The 21,285-nt window shown below is 30.6% G+C and overlaps 1 protein-coding gene across 1 annotated transcript in view; it reads left to right on the top strand.

Moving 5' to 3' along the window:
• Window positions 1-19,926, top strand: part of LOC143063676 (uncharacterized) — a 39,922-nt gene extending 19,996 nt beyond the window's left edge. Inside the window, exons 2-3 of the mRNA XM_076235982.1 lie at window positions 4,622-4,709; window positions 18,180-19,926. Of these exons, the coding sequence (XP_076092097.1) occupies window positions 4,625-4,709; window positions 18,180-18,568 (474 nt within the window). The 5' untranslated portion in view covers window positions 4,622-4,624 and the 3' untranslated portion in view covers window positions 18,569-19,926. The remainder of the gene's footprint in view (window positions 1-4,621; window positions 4,710-18,179) is intronic.
• Window positions 19,927-21,285: the final 1,359 nt, after the last annotated feature.

The raw sequence follows: 21,285 nt of genomic DNA on the forward strand, positions 1-21,285 counted from the left end.
TCCAATGAAATACTAATGACATAACCAATATGTAAAATAACAATGCTTTTACCAAACACGACACAAATGTAGACCTGATTTACTACCAAATTGTCGATATAAGTACTGTCGTTTCCTAGAATATCATATGTCTTATAATCAATAAGTCGTGATCAATTACGTTATTTTTTTAAATTGACACCTAGATTTACAAACTAACTTTTTTACTACACAGGTATTTGTTACACAATGACTTTCCAAAATTGTGGTGCTTACATTTTTCCATCAGAGGTTTTAACTTCACCATAATATGCTGTTAAACAAGTCAAGAGATGCGCTTTACATTTTCTGTTATCAAATTTCTAAAAATATAACGGCTAGACAAATAAACTGTTCGAAATGATAATCATCGGCAAACATTAGGCCACAGGATCATCGCTAACATTGGATAATATTATATATTTCTATGGCAATGACAATTGATATGACAATGAAAATATATGTAGTCTATTATCATGACACCAGGTAAAAAAATACAAACAAGAAAAATGGGCATACCATACTGAGCGCATTAGAAGACCATATCAAATTATGAAAGGTCTAATATATAATACAGTCATTTTAAATGATGTATTGAAGGAGATAAAAAAAAACGCTCAATTGCCGTACCGTCACATCATATCTTGGTTCACAGGCTGAACATGCAAAAGATGTTTCATTGATTTTTCATTTGTCTGCTTTAATTCAGAAACAGAAATTGTCTGCCTTTATTTAAAAATTGTCTGCATGCCTCCAATTTATAATTTATTGCGAATGTTCTGATATTACACACATTATGTGTGCAAGTGTAAATACATATCTTATCCTAAAATTTTGGAGGTCTTGTTTGTATCTATTTCGGTTGATGGACGTAAATGTCTGCGTTATTTACTTCTCAAATATTTTTGTTTCGAGCGTATCTGACAAATGTATTTGGAATCGTTATTTTGTCTATCGATTCAAGTTGCATAAACATATATTCCAATTATGTCAATACCATGTACTTATTTTATTTGACTGCAATCTGTTCTACGTAAAAAAAATATGTAAAGAACTATCCAGTAGATCATCATTGATCTCTAGAATTTCATCAAATCTACAAAATAAGAAACCATCAATGACTGTATGTATTTTTCATTGACCACCAACGAGTACAAATAACATAGTTGTATTTTCAAATGCATTTACGAGATTCCATGAAGAATATACAGTCAACCAAAAGGCAATAATGATTAATTATTTAAGCAGTTTAAGGGATTGCCTTATTTGCCATCTGATCATGTCGAGATGGTCATGCTCTCTATGTGAAAGGACCTGACATCAACATTAATATGGGTTTTGAATGGCTATTCTATGATCATGTGCACTTATAAGGTGTCTACAGGAAATAGTTATCAAATATGTAATCTTCTATAAAATTACATTATGAAAATCTCTTCTCCTTGATAAAAGTCATTTACAGATTTTGCACTCATATAAAGTCGTTTACATCGGAAGACTTAAGTGATTCTGCAAAAGCATTTATAAAATTACGATATATATAATGGGAGTCACATAATTTACTATTTATATACTTCTGTGATGTGATCTATATATGTTTGCACGCCTCCCTCAATTTGAAACTCATGCCAAAAAATTAAGGACACGTGTTTTATGATAAGTCTAAACTTTATGACCAACAAATACTACAAATCATTGCTACTAACATTTCAAGTTTAGTACTACGAACTTCCAAAAAGTGTATTTGTATTATATCAATTAATGTACTTTTATGTTATACGAAGAAATCATATATTTAAACGCATATTGTATACATTCGATCCGGGATTCAAATAGATACGAAATACTTTTAAGATGAACAAAAGTCAATTTTAACATGTTATGACGTCATAGGGACATAATAGATGACATTGCAGCCACAATAATGATGCTATTATATCCAATATTAAAATACCATAATATTAAAGGATTAAATTTATTTTTTTTATTTTTGAAATTTCAAGAATTTTCATTGCTTCAGTCATAATGACATTATAATTTCATACTATTTGACTTTAACATTATAATCACTAGTTATTCGTCTTATATGATTTACAAAGAACGAATCTACGGTAATTCCAATTTCATCTTTTGTTTTGTTTATATATTTGATGTCTTAGTATAGTTCATATATTACAGGTTTTGTTGCCTTTCCATTTTAAAGAAAAATAAAATAATTTTAAAACATGCAAAGAAAAAATAAATCTTAATAAAATTCATCCATAACTTAAAGAGGCTGCTATGACCTATTCTCTTAGCATTAGCTTAGATGTGTTTTTTAAGAGTTTCAATTCAGATTGAGTAATTTTAGAGAAATAAAGAACAACATAGTCCATTAAGGGAAGTAGGAGATGACAGTGCTTTCTAGAGATATGACTAATGTTTGAGATATTGATATTGAATTTCAAATTAAGCTGTGGTTTCGGAAATGAAAAGTATCCATCGTTCACCTCTCTTCGACAAGAATCATTAATTTGGGGAGTAAATTTCCTGGAAAATTTACACAATGAGTAATTTATTACATACTATATCAGATTTAGCTTCTTTAGACGTCATCAATATCACGAGTTTTATAAAAGTAAATCAAAAGCTGAAACTTTATCAGGATAAAACTTTGTTAATGGACATATATTGACTGAGATGAATCTATAACGACATTAAACGTTAATTAAATATAAAAATTAAAACTGTCCTTTTTTGATTATTTATCAAATTTATTTCATGTCTAAAGTTGCATTAAGTAGCAAATGACAATTGTCCTATTTTGACTATCTATCAAATGTATTCCATGTCAAAATCTGCATGAAATAAAAAGTGGCAGCTGCCCTATTTCTACTATTAATAAATGTATTCCATGTCCAAACCTGAATTCAAAGGCTCATTTTTGTTTGTCTTTTTCATTTTTAGCCATGGCGTTGTCAGTTTGTTTTAGATTTATGAGTTTGACAATCCCTTTGGTATCTTTCGTCCCTCTTTTGTTTTGTATTATGATGTATTAGGTGTGTGCGTCTCTAAAAGAAGAAAAACAGGATAACAAAAATACCAAACTTTGAGTTAAATTCAAAGTGAGGGAGTCCATAAAAAATCAAACAACGGAACGAGTGAAAACAACTGACACATTCTTGATTTGGTACAGGCAGTTAGCTAAACCTTTCACGTGTATTGCGATTGTTTATAATTCCGATATATCGACAAACTTGATATAGCAACCCAAACCGGCATGATAGGTTAATGTTACCATATTTGGGAACTAGCAACAACAAATTGTATAAGCATAAATCACAGACATACTAAAAAATAAAACAAAAATACAAGAAAATCCGAAGAATTTTCAACAAAAATGTTTATACAGATGATAATATACATATTGTATATCATATCATGTAAAACAGCTAAAATGTAAATAGGGTAAACAGTATGGAAACATAGCTGTAAAAATCCTGTACGTCCGAATTGAATGGCAAGACCTACCCTCACCAATACCACTCAAAGTCATAGCCCCGAAACATGGATGGATCAATAACGAGTCACTTCAAAAGTCATAAAACCAAAAGAAACATAAAAGCACAGGGACAAATAAAGGAATATTTGAAAAATATATATAGAGATGCATTTCTAATACGCTTCGAACGCACAGTCGTGTTTTTAAAAAAAATCTTCTCAAATGTTGTTAATTTCAAAAACGTATACATCAAATAAGTTATGTCAGAAAATATCAACTGATAGAGAAAATGAGGAAGACTGAGGTTTTTCGCTTCTACAACAGTTTCGTGCATATATAAAATAGAGAGGTTTTTTCAAACAATATTTTATGTTCTGCAGCTGAAAAAACAGGCTACAATTATAAGTTTTTCAAGAAATCAAACACGAAAAGAAAACGAATTTCCCCATCCCTAGACGATCCCTTGGTGTGAAGAAAAGTGACATGACATGAAAACGACATTGCACGATATATCAATATGTTACTAACTTTGGTAAATAAAGACAGCAGGAAGGGTGCTAGCTACAGTATTAAACATATCATCGTTTGACAAACATGTATAATAATGATTGAAATTTGATACATATTTTACGAGCAATCTATATTAAAATCCGACATCTTCATCATGTGAATTCCAGTTATGACATACAATTGATTTCACGTAGAATGTTATTAAGTTCAACTCTGACGAAGGTTTACTTTTAGATTTACTTTTTTTTACATCATAAAATTGCAAATTTAAGAATTCAATATTCTGTTTTTGTGATATTTGTACAAAAATGAAAGGAAGTTACCATCTTAGTTTTAACAAGAAGCAGTTTACCAATCTCAAATGTTTTCATCTCGTATTTTTTTCTTTTCTTCAAAAACAAAGCATTCTATTCTCAAACGTACCTTCTTAAAAAACAGCATTCAACACTTTAATTAAATATGCAGAGTTCGGATAGTTAGTATGGTGCATTATTTGAATTATTCATGCAATCAGTCCTTTACAGTTAGTTTCGGAGTTTTGCATTGTCTTTTGTGTGTTCAATGTGATGTTTAATTTTGTACTTTTATGATATTATGTTATTCTCTTTTCAGACAATGGACACAAAAACAATATTCATTTATGGATTTGCAGTTTTCTTTGCAATTATAAAAATTGCTTTAACAGCTGAAAGTAAAGTCGGTAAGTATTTTTCATATATCATAACTGTTCATTTCCTTGTATGATTTCTTGTTTGACTATTGTTACCGGACTTATCATGAGTAGTTGTATAGATCACCTGCCAATCGAAGCTTCATATGAGGTCTACGAAATGTTTTTTGTTTTGGTTTTAACTGTGATTTGCATATTTCTGTGTGAAGTTCACACGGTACTTTTGAATAATTACTTAAATTATTGGTTCGATGTGAACAATATACTGTCTTTGATATCCGGTATATCGAATAAGGCACGAAATATTTTGAAATTACAATACTATACTGATAATGTGGCATACACTCTTACTGTAAGCTTGCACTTGAAACTACCATACCACACTCTGTGTTAAAACTCAGTTGACATTACCTTCAAAAAAATGTTTTAACGTTTTCATATGGCATATTTTAGGTTAAAACATTGAATAATGACATTCGTAACCTTATCATCATACAGTGACGTGTCAACACAAAAGAATAAAAATAAAAGAGAAAACATTTAAAAGAGAGGCGATAGATATCAAATGGACATTCAAACTCATTAGTCGAAAGTAAACTGACATTGCCATGGCTAAAAAAGAAAAAGGCAAACCAACAAATAACAGTACACAAAACACAACACAGAAAACTAAAGACAAAGCAACATGAACCCAATCAAAAAGGTAAGAAGATCCTGCTCCAAATATAGCATGTGAAACTATAAAATAAAGAAAACAGACTGTTGAACTTAAACAAAAAATATTAACTATTCATTAAAGAAGGTAAATCTGGCTACATTAGTATACTTAAATTATTGACCTTTCTAAAGGACCAAGGGGATCTAGGTGCTCACATTTCTATTCTCAAATCAACTTTACTTATTCTGTCAATGAGCACCACGACAGGTGCCACTGTTTACTTACTGATTTCTCATCCTCGATTTGAGGATTGTGTGTGTCGCTCAGTCTTGAGGTTTCTTTGTAATGTTTTGTAGACTGCTGTTAGTCTTTCGTTTTTATCTTGTCTTTTTGACCATGGTATAATATTTTTTCTTCGACTTTAATTTGTTTTAAAAAAAAACTCTGTAACACTTCCAACTCACTCAGATCTGTTCTTAATGTTGTTAGATTATTGTTTTAGTTTTTTTTTGTTGCTTTGTTTTAGGGGGTGTTGTATCGATCTGAGGATTCGATTCCTTTTCATCAGATTTTTTTTTATAGTTCATTATGTTGTCCTGTTACACCACTGTCCCAGTTTACGGAGACAGTTTGGCGTCCACAAGCTATTTTAAGACTGCTACATTCTGTCTGTGTCTGTAAGGAGCCTGTAAGTCTCTGGTTGTCGGTTTTTGATGTATATGTTAGCGGCAATCAGTGAAATTAGACATTAAGCTTAAATCCTATGCAATAAGCTAAAACGCCTAGGCAGTAAGTCTATTGCATAAATGATGTTAGGCATTAGTCTGAAATCCTAGGATTAAAGCTTAAATCCCGAAAAATGTGTGCAGGCATTAAGCTTAATGCCTAAAATATAAATTCCAGTAAATAAAAGACATGTATTCATTTAAATAAAAATATGTTTGTAATATAATAACATTATCAGAACTGCATTGGGCCTGTGTATCAAAACTGTCCCAAGATCGGTCCTATAAGATATTCTTAGGACAGAAATTATGATAAAGTTAGAACCAACTTAAAACATGTCTTAGTATGCACATCGAAGCTAGGATGTCCCAACCGCTGTCATAAGTATTGGCATAAAAGAAAATAGCAAATGAAAAAATTGAAATATTGCTTCAAATTTAACCAACAACTTTAATTAAAAACCCGATTAGTTATTAGAAAATAATTATTAATTTTAAATTAAAGGGTTATAAATATGTAATCAGTAAAATCATTATAAAAGTATGCTTTGACGGAGCTGAATTCGAAGTGTCACGGTTTTATATTTAAAAGTTCAAAGGCAAATCTCGTGCATCTTTCATATAAATACTGAGTACTTCAACTATTTTGTTTTATTACTGCAATTAACATACGTTTAAATATGAGCAAAAGAAAACAATCTAATTTTATCGATTCAAAACTACAGGGTCCAGTTTCCTCCTAAATATAAAAAAAGATGATGGTATGATTTTGCTAATCAGAGACAACTGTCCAAAAAAGACCGGAAATAAAATCACTTATGAAATATGTTATCTATATTAAAACGCATCAAATCATAAATTAAAAATATGAACTTGATTGAAATTTGTGTTAAAATCATTTTGTTATCACAAAGTATGGAACTGTTAACAAAGAAAATTTACTTATCCAATAAAAAAAGGAAAATGGTGTGAGCAAAAAATCACATCTTAATTTTGTCTACTTTTGATCAGTTCAAACCAGCTCGACTAGTGAAGTGAACAAATTTTCAAATAAATGTTATAATTATTCTAAAGAATCTCCCTCCTTTTTTAATTGGATACAATCACTTTTTTTTTTAAATATTTTTAATATTTTGTTGTACCAAAAATTCTGTTTTTTAACTGCTAAAATTACTAAATAAACTACTATAATTTAAAGATCTGTCAAATGAATGTATATTTATACATGTAATATTAGAAATATAATTAGAAACGACTTAATATCAAGAATAAATCACCAAATATGCATAAATTCCAAAGTTTACTTATTGCCTAAAATTATGTTCGGCAATAGGATGAATAATCATCATCAGATTTCAGGAAATAAGCTTAATGCCTGAAAATTTCAGGCAATAACTTAATGCCTAGGCATTAGCTTTTTGCCTAGGATTTAAGCTTAATGCCTAATTTTTCTTATTGCCGCTAACATATATACTATTTGTTTTTGATTTGCTGTTTTGAACATATTTTTTCTCGATTGAATTGTTGGCTATTTGGCATATCTGAATATGTTATAATCTGCTATACGGCATGTGTTTCGCAATTTGTCTGATGGCCGGTATGATGGCGTATAGTTGCTTTATTGTACCTCACTTGATCTCTTATTGGTAGTTGTCTGATTGGTTATCATAACTTCCTCTACGACTTTCATATTCTCACGATTCATATGACCACTGTAAGTAGCTTTAATCTGTTTAAAAACAAGATCATGCAGGCATTATACCCGTATTACAATTCACAAACACTAGACTGTATAGTCCATTTCATTTCTTCATATTTATTTCTAATTCCGAAATAAATCATCAGGCAGCGCATAATGGATGGACTTATAAATTCAGCAAAAATAAATTAAAAAGACCAGCGTAATTTTAAAAATCTCAAGTAATTTGTTTTTGAAGATTTATCGAAATTAAACGAATAATACCCAAAATGAATATTTAAAAGCCACGTATTCACTGATTTTAATACGCATCTAAGCAAATATCATTGTAAAGAAGAAATGGTTAATCTGGGATTAAGTAGCGATGATAAACAAATAAAGTTCCATACATATACTTTCCGATAATCTATTCAATTCTTATGGAAAACGGATTTAAGACTCTCTCTTTTTTTCATTTTAAATCTCCAGTAAAAGACATAAATCATACTTTATGCATAGATAATTATCTTTCAACAGTTGCATGTGGAAACATAGTCTAAACCAGATAAAATAAAACAGAAATGAATCATAGGTTACACCATCAGAATTTTTAATATAGAAATAAGATAATGTGGTATGGTTGCCAAATAATACTTCTTTCCATCAGAGATCAAAATATTAGGAAGTAAACAACTACAGGTCAACGTTTGGTCTTCAACTATTAGCAAAACTCATACCGTAAAGTTAGCAATAAAAGACCCCAGCATAACAAAATGTATGTAATCCGGTCAAGCGGATTTTGATGAAGTAGAACACTAAAGAGCATGCAGTCGTTTCACAGGATGTTGGGTTAATGACATACCTTTTTGCATGGTCTCATTTGTTCCTTCTATTTCTATACTCGCGACATATTGTAAAGACAACATTATTCTGTCTATTTTGAAGACTGTATGTTGACCTCAAGATTTCTTTTAATTGTTTTGAACGTTCTTTGAGTGCCGTTTCGTTGACTTTACCCATAACTCCTTTTATTTATTTGCATACTATTAAACCATTACAAGTCTTCAGTCAGAAGTATTTCTGTCTATTAAATGTGTTAAGGTCAGTCAGGCATGTTATTCTTTATCAATTTTGCCAGTGGTCTTGTCTAAATTTTCAGTACCACAGATAAGCATCTCGTTTTTTCTTATTCTTTTAATCTGTTATAAATACTGAAGAGAATATTTTAAGTCTATACAAAACTGAAATTTATACTATTCTCCAAGTCTTAGGAGAAATAAAAACTAAGTGGATAAGATTTGATATCTTTTAAATTGTCAGGTTTAGACCTTTAAGATCTGTTACAACTCAAAGACGTACACTTCCTGGATCTTTTTATTAAAGAATAATGGGTAATCTCTCTTGAATTTGGTTTCACTCACAGGCTCAAAATCTGAAAGATTTTTTAAAGCCTTCAGACATCGGTGTAACAAAACACTACAACGATAACTAAAGATTGGGCAAATAGAACACCACAAAAAAAATGGGAGTAATCGCAGGTGTATCTGAAAGGTAAGCAGATCCAGTTTCAGTACGGGCACCCGTCGTGTTGCTCAGGGTCAGTCGAATTCCGTGACAGTCGGTTGTGATACAATCGAGGACAAGTACTAATACATGATTATCGATAATCTTATGATTTAATGGTATTCGGCGCCTATCATCTTTATTATACACACGTCTGTTACAATATATCAAGCTTTACATCTTTTGTTAAGATTTTGCTTAAAATGACATCGTTTAAATGTCTACATAAAAATGTGATAGATGAGGATAACTTACGAGAAAATTTTGGTAGTTAGTGGCTCTTTTTTATTGGAGAAAATTACTATCAGTTTTATTTACTTTGCTGCACCTATCTTCCTATTTCAGATCACAACGTAGTACGAACTACATGTATATTACAAAGATCACTAATATCGTAAGCGCTTTTGAATTTCAGTTTGGAAACTAAAAACTCTTATACTTCAAATTTGAATTAAATAAAGTTACCGAGGGTTAACATCAGCAATTTTTAGAGGGAATTTGAAGATAGGCCTTTCTCTGACAACTACAGTCTTTGTTTATATAAAATGAAATTTATGACAAAAGTTAAAATCAACAATGTTTCGAACCATATAAAAACAGCACTATCTGAATATTTTTAGGTTATAATGATAAGTTTATAATATGGAAAATCAACATTGTAAACGCTTTCGTATCAACATTTCACATTGGTTATTAAAAGCACTTCTGGTGCAGATAATTCGAACCGTTAATGTTATTACACCAACACTATATTGGATGAGTTTGAAACGCAGAGCCTATTTATTATTATTCTGGTTGGGGACTTATGTCAATTGAATGTGAAAACTATGAAAAATAAGTAAGCACCCGCACGGCTATAGTTCTCATCGAAGTTAATTGAGTTTAAAATTCGAAGTTGGTCACAAATTTTGGAAAATTATGCCCCTTTTATGAGAGTAATATCATGTAACCTCCAAATACTTCATCTCAGTCAGGGTTCTACTCCTAAAATTTTTTCTACATTGTACTTTTTTTCAATCGCGAAAATGGAAGCTATTGTAGGGATGACACACTCTCAATTTAGCTCATGAAAAAAAAATTACCTGATATTCTTACATACTATGTATTTCAATAGACAAGCGTATCTACTAGCTATTAAGTACCATGACAGAGGTTGAAGACGATTGAACCTTGATAATATAGACAAAAAATGACATTTCTTTTTAAGGATATCAATTTTTAAGGTTCTTGTAAAGAGGCTGATGTCAAGTGGTTTTTTTGTATTAAAATTTGTCACTCAAACACACCTAATATGTTATCATAACTCATTAGAAATTTGTTTTGCTTGAACCGTATATTTTATATTTTAGTTATGTTAATCTTTAATGATATTGTAAATATAGGCTAAATATGTATGAAAAAAAAGAAATGGAAGCGAGATTGTGTTTAAAATATTGTTGCTTTATACGTTCACAAGACAAAACAGTCACCCAAACACACTTGTACATATAATAGAGTACATAACTTTCTCTTTGATATAAGATTATTTCCTGTTTTCCCGCAAAACTGTTATCGAGGGGCAGAGATTGTATTTAATGCTATAAAAACATAGTTATTTTTTTATTTTTCAGTTGAATTTTTTTTTGTCGAAAATTGTCCTTATGCACAAAAAAAGTTAAACAATTATTTGTGCATACTATAATCGAATGGTTAAGTAAAACATTTGTCTTCAATAAAAAAAAAAAGCTCCATACTATGAATTAAGTATAAAACACGTATATGAGAGGCAAACAAGTCTTAAATAACTCACCTGAATTAAATTTTAAAAGCCCATAGATACAAATGTAAACAATTTAGTTAAACCAAATTGGACATTTTTATCTTCACTAATAAATAGTTCATTTCTTTTATTTAACTTCAAACAAGATATAAGCCTGATCTGGTAAAATACCTGTTGATAAGAAAATGGTGTGGTTCCCAACTTTTTTACTGTCCTTTCCTACAGCTTGCCAATAAACTCATCATAGATACCAGGATTAAATCCAAATGATGATAATTAAATTAAAGAATCAAAATTAAACAAAATATCATAAACCTTTATTAAGAAACCCTCAATCTAATTAATGAAATAAAAATTTGAAATATATTTATTACGTTGAGGAATATTCCTGAACATGAAAGACATTGCCAAACTATATTCTTCATCTGAAAGGGTTAAATCTAGAAGTACAACTGCAAAGTGACATCTTTACAATTGCATAACCCCTAGACTTCAATTAATCATCAATAACAAAGATGCAATGTACGCTGAACCTCTCTTCATGAAGTACATATTTGTTCCCGCAGACAAGTGTTATCAATTGTATGCCATGTGCTATAAATACATGTTAGATGAATTGAAAATTGGTGAACACATATAGAATCTTACCAACAAAGGAGTAACACTGCTACTCATAAATCATATTTAACCTCGTAGAATGTTCTCATGACCAACAATCACCATAACCTGCGTGTACTGGTATCTAGAATTACAAAAATAACAGTAAAACAACAATTGTTCGCAACTTATAACAAAAATGAGACTTTTGTTCAATAAACAATTGGTATGTTTCAATGACATTATCTATAATGTGTATCTAAAGTTAAAAAAAAAGGTCTACAATTATACTGTGAGAAAGTTCTTTAGACTACTGGAATTACATGCAACGAAAGGCTTATTCTGTAAAAATCATATTAAGATAGATCATATTTAAAAATAAATTTATTTTTAATTCAAGCCCATTGAAAATATCAGGAATCAGAACACACCGCTCTGTATTACAACAATACCGACAGAAGAAAACTTGTTATCGAATAGTGACAGTCAGGTGTACCTTTTTATATTCTGGCGTTTTTTATTTGTCTAAAAAAATAAAAATAGGTATTACATAATCTAGCTTCAAATTCAATTATGTTTATCTATGTAGTCAACATGTTGCTATAATAACATTAAAAGTTCAAGGGACCAAAACTGAAGTTGTAATCAATTGAATTACCTTTCTAATGAGCCATAACAACATATAAGCCGCGTTTGACCAACATAACTCAAACTCGTGCTACTAAAAATGTTACACGTGAGATGTATTTCCTACTTGGAAGAGTAATAAATTTTCGTTCACTTAGTTTCAATCAAAATGTTTGCATATCAAAAGGGGTACACACCTTTAACAAATACTCCTTAAGATTTTTTGCTGAGAGCCCTTGGCGAAAGATTTATCTTGTCGATCCTTTTTATGCATAGCTTTTTTTTAAAATGGCGCTTGTTATTTTGGTTTGTTTTTCTATTCAACCTGTACCATTTAATTCCACGAAATATTTATTTAGATTTTTTAGTGTTTTATGAACTGTTCGAAAATTCCTCCTGACAAGCAGTCAGGTAATAGTTACAAGTTTAAAACAAAAAGCCTTACAATACAATAATAAAGCTTAATAGGTAGTGTATACATTTGCATTTCAACATACAACTGTCATGAAAGGATTGTAATGATGATATGTGGATACATTTATCGGTTTTCAAGAGTTAAATTGACAGCGCGTCATAACTACCATAGCTTCCCTTTTTGCGATCAAACAAATAAGGTGGTGGGATAATTTTGATAAAGTAGAATCCTGACTGCTATAATCTTATGAAAGAAGTAATTTAGTCATTAATTACGGATAATGTTTTTTTCGAAGAAGCAAGACCTCGCATATATGCAGACCGACAATGTCCTCTCTATAAATAACCAATACTTCTGAAGTTTATAATTTGAAGAAAAATTAATTTGATCAGTAACGTCGTTCAGGCTGATATTCAGTTGAAATTAAACAAAAGAAAGGGAACTCTTTGTTAGAGAAGGCAAAAATGGACAGGTTAATATATTTGAATTGTTTACATCTGTTTCTGTGCGCTTTACAAGTGTGTAGAGTAGGTGCTTAATTTTTTGATTTATTTTTTTTCCATCTTATTTGCTTGTTTATGCTTAGTTTATAGTATGGATCTATATATATGTGTGTGTGATCAGCCCTGGTTTTTGGTTCGTGTTGCTGAGTCTTTAGTTTTCTATGTTGCGTCTTGTGTGCTATTATTTGTCTGTTTGAATTTTTTTTAGCCATGACTTTGTCAGTCTATTTTCAATCTTTAAGTTTCTACCTCTGGTATCTTTCGCCCCTCTTTTGTAACCTTCTAAACTATATGAAGATTTTGGCTAAAAAGTCGATTATGTTAGGTGCAAAAACTTGCGTTTTTCTTTTTCTGCATAATCTTAAATTCCATCGAAATAAAATGCACAAAAAGATAAAAGATCGATCTGTTTAAAACATTAATTTGCATATGTGCCCTTGGCAATAGGTTTTTTGAAATAAAATCTTAAACATAGGACATAATCCCATCGAAAAGAGAAATCGGAAACACATTTATGTCCAGTCGTTTTTGAGTTGATCGTTTTGTTTTGAAAACGTATAAAGCAACAATATTTCAGAAACCAACTTGCCTCAATTTCTATTATGTTTGAAATATTGAGGCTACATTTTGATAGAAAAAACATTGAGAATTCACAATACTAAAAAGAAAATATATGGGTCAAGCGTTAAACCTTTCCAAGGAGTTATAACAACAGAGTAGACGCTCTTGAATGATATTTTCTTTTTGCATATAGAATAACAAAAGCCCTTGGCGTCAGACTTTACAAGTCGATCTTAAAAATGTATAATATAAAAAAATCTAATTTTTGGTGTGTTTTATCTAAAGTTATTCGGTTTCAACCTCTTAACATTTTTAGACTGACTTTCAATGAAATATTTATTAGGTATTCGTTTAATGTTTTTGAAAATACGAAAATTCAACCAGACAAAACCGATCAGACAATAGTTTTATGTTGACGAAATGCGTAAAAGTACACAACATGATGCTTATAAGCTTGTAAATACATTTGTCTTTTAAAAAACAACTGTCATGAAAGAGAGATAATGATGCTATGAGGATAAAATTATCGGTTTTTACAAGCTGAATTGACAGTGCGTCGTCCTTACATTGGCTTCCATTTTTGTGATTATAAAAATAGGTGGGGTAATGGAGAGATAATTTTGAATCCTGACTGCGCAATATATATATATATAGCGTTTATGTTTAACCGCTGATTCATTTTTCATAAGTTTTTTGGAATTTTGAATCCTCAATGCTCTTCAACTTTGTACTTGTTTGGCTTTATTAATATTTTGATATAAGTGTCACTGATGAGTCTTATGTAGACGAATTCGCGCCTGGCTTACAAAATTATAATCCTGGTACCTTTGATAACTATGCAGACTCTAATACCCATCCCGAAAAAAAATTATGAAATTAATATACAAGTGCTTTAAGAAAACTTATAATCTAATCAGTCACACTGATTTTGATTGCTACCATAACTTGGTAGAAAAATACCCAGTGCCTCTGACATTCTGTATTCATGATTCTACCGATGAAGTTACAGTCATTTAGAAGGTGCAAGGCTATTTTGCATTCGTAAATTTTAAATGGAGTCATGATAAAGTGTACATATACAGCTTTCCTTAAAGAGCTTGGCTTTTTTAAATGTATAAATATATAACCATGTCATCTATGTACGATGAGGGATGACTTTCAAAAATATTTTTCAATTATAGCTGAGAACCAGCCAGGTGAAAGCCATTGTTTCTGAGTTTGAGAAATGGGACATTTAATATAGATGATAGTAAAAAATCGCATGAGCAGATTTATTTTTAAAACCTCATTATCTCGTAGTATGCAGTCATGTCAACATCGTGTGTTTATTATGCATCCGCCGTGGTGGAAGGGGCATAAAGTTTTTTTACCCTTGTATGTTCAATAAATAAAGGCAACAGTAGTATACCGCTGTTCAAAACTCATAAATCTATGGACAAAAAACAAAATCGGGGTTACAAACTAAAACTGAGGGAAATGCATAAGTTATATTAGAGGAGAACAACGACACAACATTCAAATGTAACACACACAGCAACGGACTAAGCATTAGACAAAATCTTAGCATAATCAAAAAACAGTAGTATACCGCTGTTCAAAACTCGTAAATCTATGGACAAAAAACAAAATCGGAGTAACAAACTAAAACTGAAAATACATTAAATATAAGAGGAGAACAACGACACAACATTAAGATGTAACACACACAGAAACAGACTAAGCATTAGACAAAATCCGATGAGAATAACCAATATAACATCAAAACCAAATACATGAATTTGGGATAGAAAAGTACCGGGACACGTCTTATAGTAATGTGAATTCACACTCAAATATAGGAGAAAACTAACGACACAACGTAAAAATGTTACACACACAGACACGAACTATGATATAACAATGGCCATTTTCCTGACTTGGTACAGGACATTTTTAAATAAAAAAAAAATGGTGGGTTGAACCTGGTTTTGTGGCATGCCAAACCTCGCACTTTGATGGCATTGTTAAATATAACATTAAAATGACAACATAATAATACAGGACTACATAACAATTTAAATAGGAGAACGTATTAGGCAAAGAAACACATGAATAATAGATAACAAAAGGCATCAGGTTTTAAATTCATTACGTCAAAAACGCGCCTCGTCCAAACAAGAATTACCAGTGACGCCCAGATATAAAAGTTGGAAAGTCAAAAAAAGGGGTTGGGGTACAAAGTTGTAAAGCTCTAAGGATCAAAAGTTGAAAAAGGTTGTGCCAAATACGGCTAGGGTTTTCTGCTTGTGATAAGAACATCCTTATTATATAGAACAATTTATGCTATTGCAAACATTAAATTTTATCAAATGAATATAAAAGATTTACATGATAAAACGTTCTAACTTTCCAAAATTAGTTTCCGTTCTCTAACAATTCTTATTATCACAAAACACAGATCAAGATTGGATTTTGTTGGTGTCACTTTTATCGTTCTAAAGTTCCCTTTACAAATGGAAAATTGCTGAATTTTTCGTATCCGTTTTCTTACTTAAGTTTTCCTCAATCATAGGTTATAAAACATATACACAATACTTATTACCACAAAACTTAGTACACATTTGGGTAGCGTCACTTTTATAGTTTTTTTATATATGCTCTATTATTAATATTAATCTTATATGCATGTCCCATTGACACTCGACTCATTTATTTTTGTTTTGCTTTGAGGTGTATTTGTTTGGAATCAAAAATCCACATCTGATTCATACAAGCACAGTTTTTGAGTGCTGATTTATCAGATTAAAACAGGTTGGATGATCATTTATGGACCATTTTGCAAACCCAGTAATACAATTTTGTTGGTAAGAAAACTTATTAAGAAAAACGTATAATTTTGGTATTCACAAATTGAAATTCTAAGGGATATAAACACAGACTTTTACAGATTTTCCTCTATAGAAAGTGTCGTAGAATACAAAATAGAGAATGTAAAAAAGAATTTGTCATAAAAACAACCCGATTAAAGTGCAGAAAACAATCCAATGCCACTTGTGGGTCGGAAGTATATTTTGGGATTTCAAGTAAATTATCAATACCTAATTTCCTTATAATAAGCATTCTATATAATGTCAAACACAAACAAAACGATATATTTCGGTGTTATGTCTGAGGTTGTTTGAGATTAAGATTTTGCCATTTGATACGGAACCTTCTGTTTTGTATTTTTCTCGGAGTTTAAAAAAAGGCAACATCAGTATACCGCTGTTCGAAATTCATAAATCGATTGAGAAAAAAACAAATCCGGGTTGCAAACTAAAACTGAGGGAAACACATCAAATATAAGAAGAGAACTACGAAACAACAGAAACACAACATTAAAATGTAACACACACAGAAACGAACTTTAATATAGCAATGGCCATGTTCTTGACTTGGTAGAGGACATTTTAATTTTAAAAAAATGGTGGTTTTAACCTGGTTTTTTTTGGTTTTTTTTTTGGCATGCCAAATCTCCTGCTTTTATAGTAATGTTAAATATAACATTAAAATGACAACATTACATGACAAGACTACAATACAAATAAATGGGAGAACATATAGGACAGAGAAACACACGATTAATACTAATAAGTAACAAAAGGTACCAGGTTTAAAATTTAACAGGCTAGACGCGTGTTTCGTCCACACAAGATTAACCAGTGACGCTCAGATGAAAAAAGTTCAAAAGCCAAAACAAGTACAAAGTTGAAGAGCATTAAGGACTAAAAGTTCCAAAAAGTTGTGACTTATACGGCTTGGGTTTTCTGCCAGGGATAAGAACAACCATATCATATATAATAATTTGTACCTTCGCAAACAGCAAATTTTGATAAAATGTAAAATATAAATCAAAAGGTAAAACAATGAAAATACAAAAAAAAATGGAAACCACATATTTACCAGTGTTTGTTTCCATGGAAACCACATATTTACGAGGCATGTTCAGATAAATTAATATTTATGTCAACAAGATAGATGTTCAGATATTGAATGTTGATCGAAAATACAATTTTGAAGTTGAACTCATTTAATAGTATTACAAGGAAAGTGCAAAAGATAATAACAAGAATTTTTCTTTAAATAAAAGTATTTATCACACTATTTATTTTTTTTTAAATTAAAAGTATTTTTGGCAATTACTTTTTATAGCAGATATACATCTCTTGCAAAAGGAGACAGAAGATGCCCTGGGGCCAATCACATATAATAAGTAGAAGAAAAACAGACAATAAGGAGGCCAGTAGAAACCTTAAAAAAGAATAACAAAATGTTACTGGTTAAATATTTCACTTAAAAAAGTGGTACAAATATATATTAATGTGATATTTGTATTCCGAAATTAATTCTCCAGAAATTATTTCATTACAATGAGCCTTGTATCTTTAAATTCTAGATTTAAGTTTGGACAATGAACTTTCTATGCAGAAAAGACTTGATCCATCACAAGATGCCGTTGATTCTTACGATTTTACTGACGAGGATTTAGTTCAATTGATGAAAAGAGGAAGTTTGTTACGATTTGGTAAAAGAGGAAGCCTTCTTAGATTTGGAAAACGTGGATCAATCCTACGCTTTGGAAAACGAAGCTCACTGCTTAGGTTTGGAAAACGTTTTGGACACCAGGACGATAACGGAGCATGGCAAACATACTTAGATGAAGATTTGAAGAGGAACTCTATTTTACGATTCGGTAAAAAGGCAGCATTATTTCGATATGGAAGAAGTGCCGAGAAGGCTCCTCATACTCCTTTTCGATTTGGTCGTGAGGAGGAATTAGTATAAATTCTTCAGACGAACTTCTTATTGAATATAATATTGAATTGATTATAATGTGCAACAGCTTGAAATTGGATCAGACGTAAGAATACTAGATTTAAAGAATCATCTCTGCTATATTTCGATTGAAGTAACATGTTCAATTTAATACAGTCTCATTAATCTGACCGGATTGTTAATATATTAGAATTACTCAAAACTAATGATTGATTATTAGAGAATTTATCTTAAATCATAATCACATACACTACGATAACGAAAGATGCAAAATAAGGACCATTTATAATAATTTCATTTGAAAACATAGAGCAAATACTGATAGATGCTTTCAACGCATTGTAAAAGTTTGAAAATCTTCCGTTCAATATAGTTCACAAAATCGAATGTTCCTGAACTTTTCTTTAAATTTCATTATTTATTGCTCAAGTCTTTATGAAAACAAAAAGTTTAATTAACTGTTAAGTTACAATGTGGGCTATAGGTGACATTTACAATCTCTATCACACCACGTGATTTTAGTTTGACTAATTATGAATGGGGAAAGGTAATGATGGATGTTAACTTAGTTTTTTGGGGAATATTTCAAATGAAACATTCTGTCACTCGACTTTTAAAATTTCATAAGTGATCCCTTGTTTTAAGTTTATCGTTATCGTAGTCCAAATTTGAAGTAACCAATACATGTGTATATATATTTATATATATATATGCTGCATACCATTCATGTTGATATGTCTATGAACGATACTGATTTTGTAATGTCGATCTTACGAAGGTCATTTGTTGTGCCGAAATATGTCTTTCCTCACGATATACTAGTAATGAAATTTCGTTTATATTTTTATCAGTATTGTTGCACACAACTTGCACATTATTTTCTGTTTGTGTAGCATCGTCATTAACTCCGATCTGATACAATTTAATTTTATGAATTTCTCATTATAAATATTCCAATTCTGATATGATACTACATATTTTAGTCTGAAAGTCTTTACAAAAAACGACATTCATGTTTGAAAAAAAAAATCTTTTATTTTTAATTAGTATTGGATTGTTTGAGTTCAAATTCTTCATTAATTTACTTAAAGTATGCTGATGATGATATTACTTATATTTTACACTTCCTGCATTGTAACAATGTCTCTACTTGTATGTTTGATATGTTATCAATGATGTCGTTAAGTGACAAAGTCATTATTAAAATAACCATTACAAAAACAAAAACGACAAAGATACTTGATCAGAAAACATCATAAAAAACAATAAATGTCAAATGTTGTAGGTAAATTGAATATGTAAGTGAGATAATTGACTGGAATTAATTTAGCTGATTGAATATTAAAAGAGTTCTGAACAAACAGCAATCGATTTAATTATAAGCTTCTAGTATTCTTTGGTGGTTAAATTAACGGGTTTCAAATGCTGAAAACAATAGATAAATGAGAAAAGAAAGGATATATAACACCGAAACAAATATGCATGTCGGAAAAAATCGAACTATTCGGGAGCAACATGAACGCTTAAGGAAAACATTATGGTTACAATGTACCAAATAAAATTACATGGGCGCAGCCATTTTATGAAGGGAACATGACATAGAGATAAAAATAGATGGCTCTCTGTGATTGGTTGTTATATCTTTTATATATTTTTCTTCTGGAAAGCATTATGAATGAAGTTTCATGCAAGCACAAATTTGTCCTTAATGTATAGTATGAAGGGCCGGAAATATTTTTTTTATGTTGCTCAAAATTAGGGAAATTTTTCTGCGAAATCGTCAGGTATCGTGAAAAACCCCAAAATTCACCAAGAAAAGCCATGGGACCATATATATTTGAGTGCGGTAAAATCGCAAATAGATATCGAGCTTCAATTAGACAACAGCAGTTTTTCCATAATTAGTTTATTAAAAGCGCCTTTTAAGGAGATAATTGCTAAAAATAGCATTGCCGGCAATGGGGCCACCATTTAGTACTTTATATCCTTATTTGTCAATATACAGACATTTAAACCTCTGATGGGAAGTTTGTTTGACTTTTCAAACTTTTGAATGTTACTGAACAATTTAAAGCAACTACTTAACTACTTAGTTAGTACATTCGATCGTGTGGATTTTGGATAGCTGCGAACGAGACAAGTATAAAAAGTAAGGTGTTAACAGAAATTGTTTATCTTGAACATTGCCGAATGACATTCAATTGACAACTCAATTGATCACAATTGGCAGCAATATAAAAATGTCCCTTGTTTATAAATGAGCCTTGATTTTTATATTCCTTGTTTAGAGTTCTTCGTCAGCTAAGCAACTAGAGACGTCTCTTCAAATTATACAATGCAGACTGTCAAAGTGCATGATATGTCGAAGTATTTGCAAGTAAACTTGGGCATAGATATGCAAGATTAGTTAGGCACTGAACTATACGTACGTTTAAGAAAATTTTAAACAATTTACACCGTAAATTCACAACAGAAATTTAAGTATGACCATGATGAGAAATTCCCATAGAAACTGTTAAATGTTAATCAGCAATAAAGTTATGTATAAGCCAACAATTTTATTACTTATTTAGTTCTGGTGTTTCCAATTAAGTTATAACGATGCTCGTTATAGATAAAAAGTAGTTTAAATATTGATTGTCCTTTGAGCAATGGTGGTAAGCCGATGATCGTAACTTAAAGTTACGACCATCTGAAGATGGGAGACAACTCTAGGGATAAATTTT

The sequence above is a fragment of the Mytilus galloprovincialis genome, chromosome 2 (assembly GCF_965363235.1).
Source record: "Mytilus galloprovincialis chromosome 2, xbMytGall1.hap1.1, whole genome shotgun sequence".
Classification (NCBI taxonomy): Eukaryota; Metazoa; Mollusca; class Bivalvia; order Mytilida; family Mytilidae; genus Mytilus; species Mytilus galloprovincialis.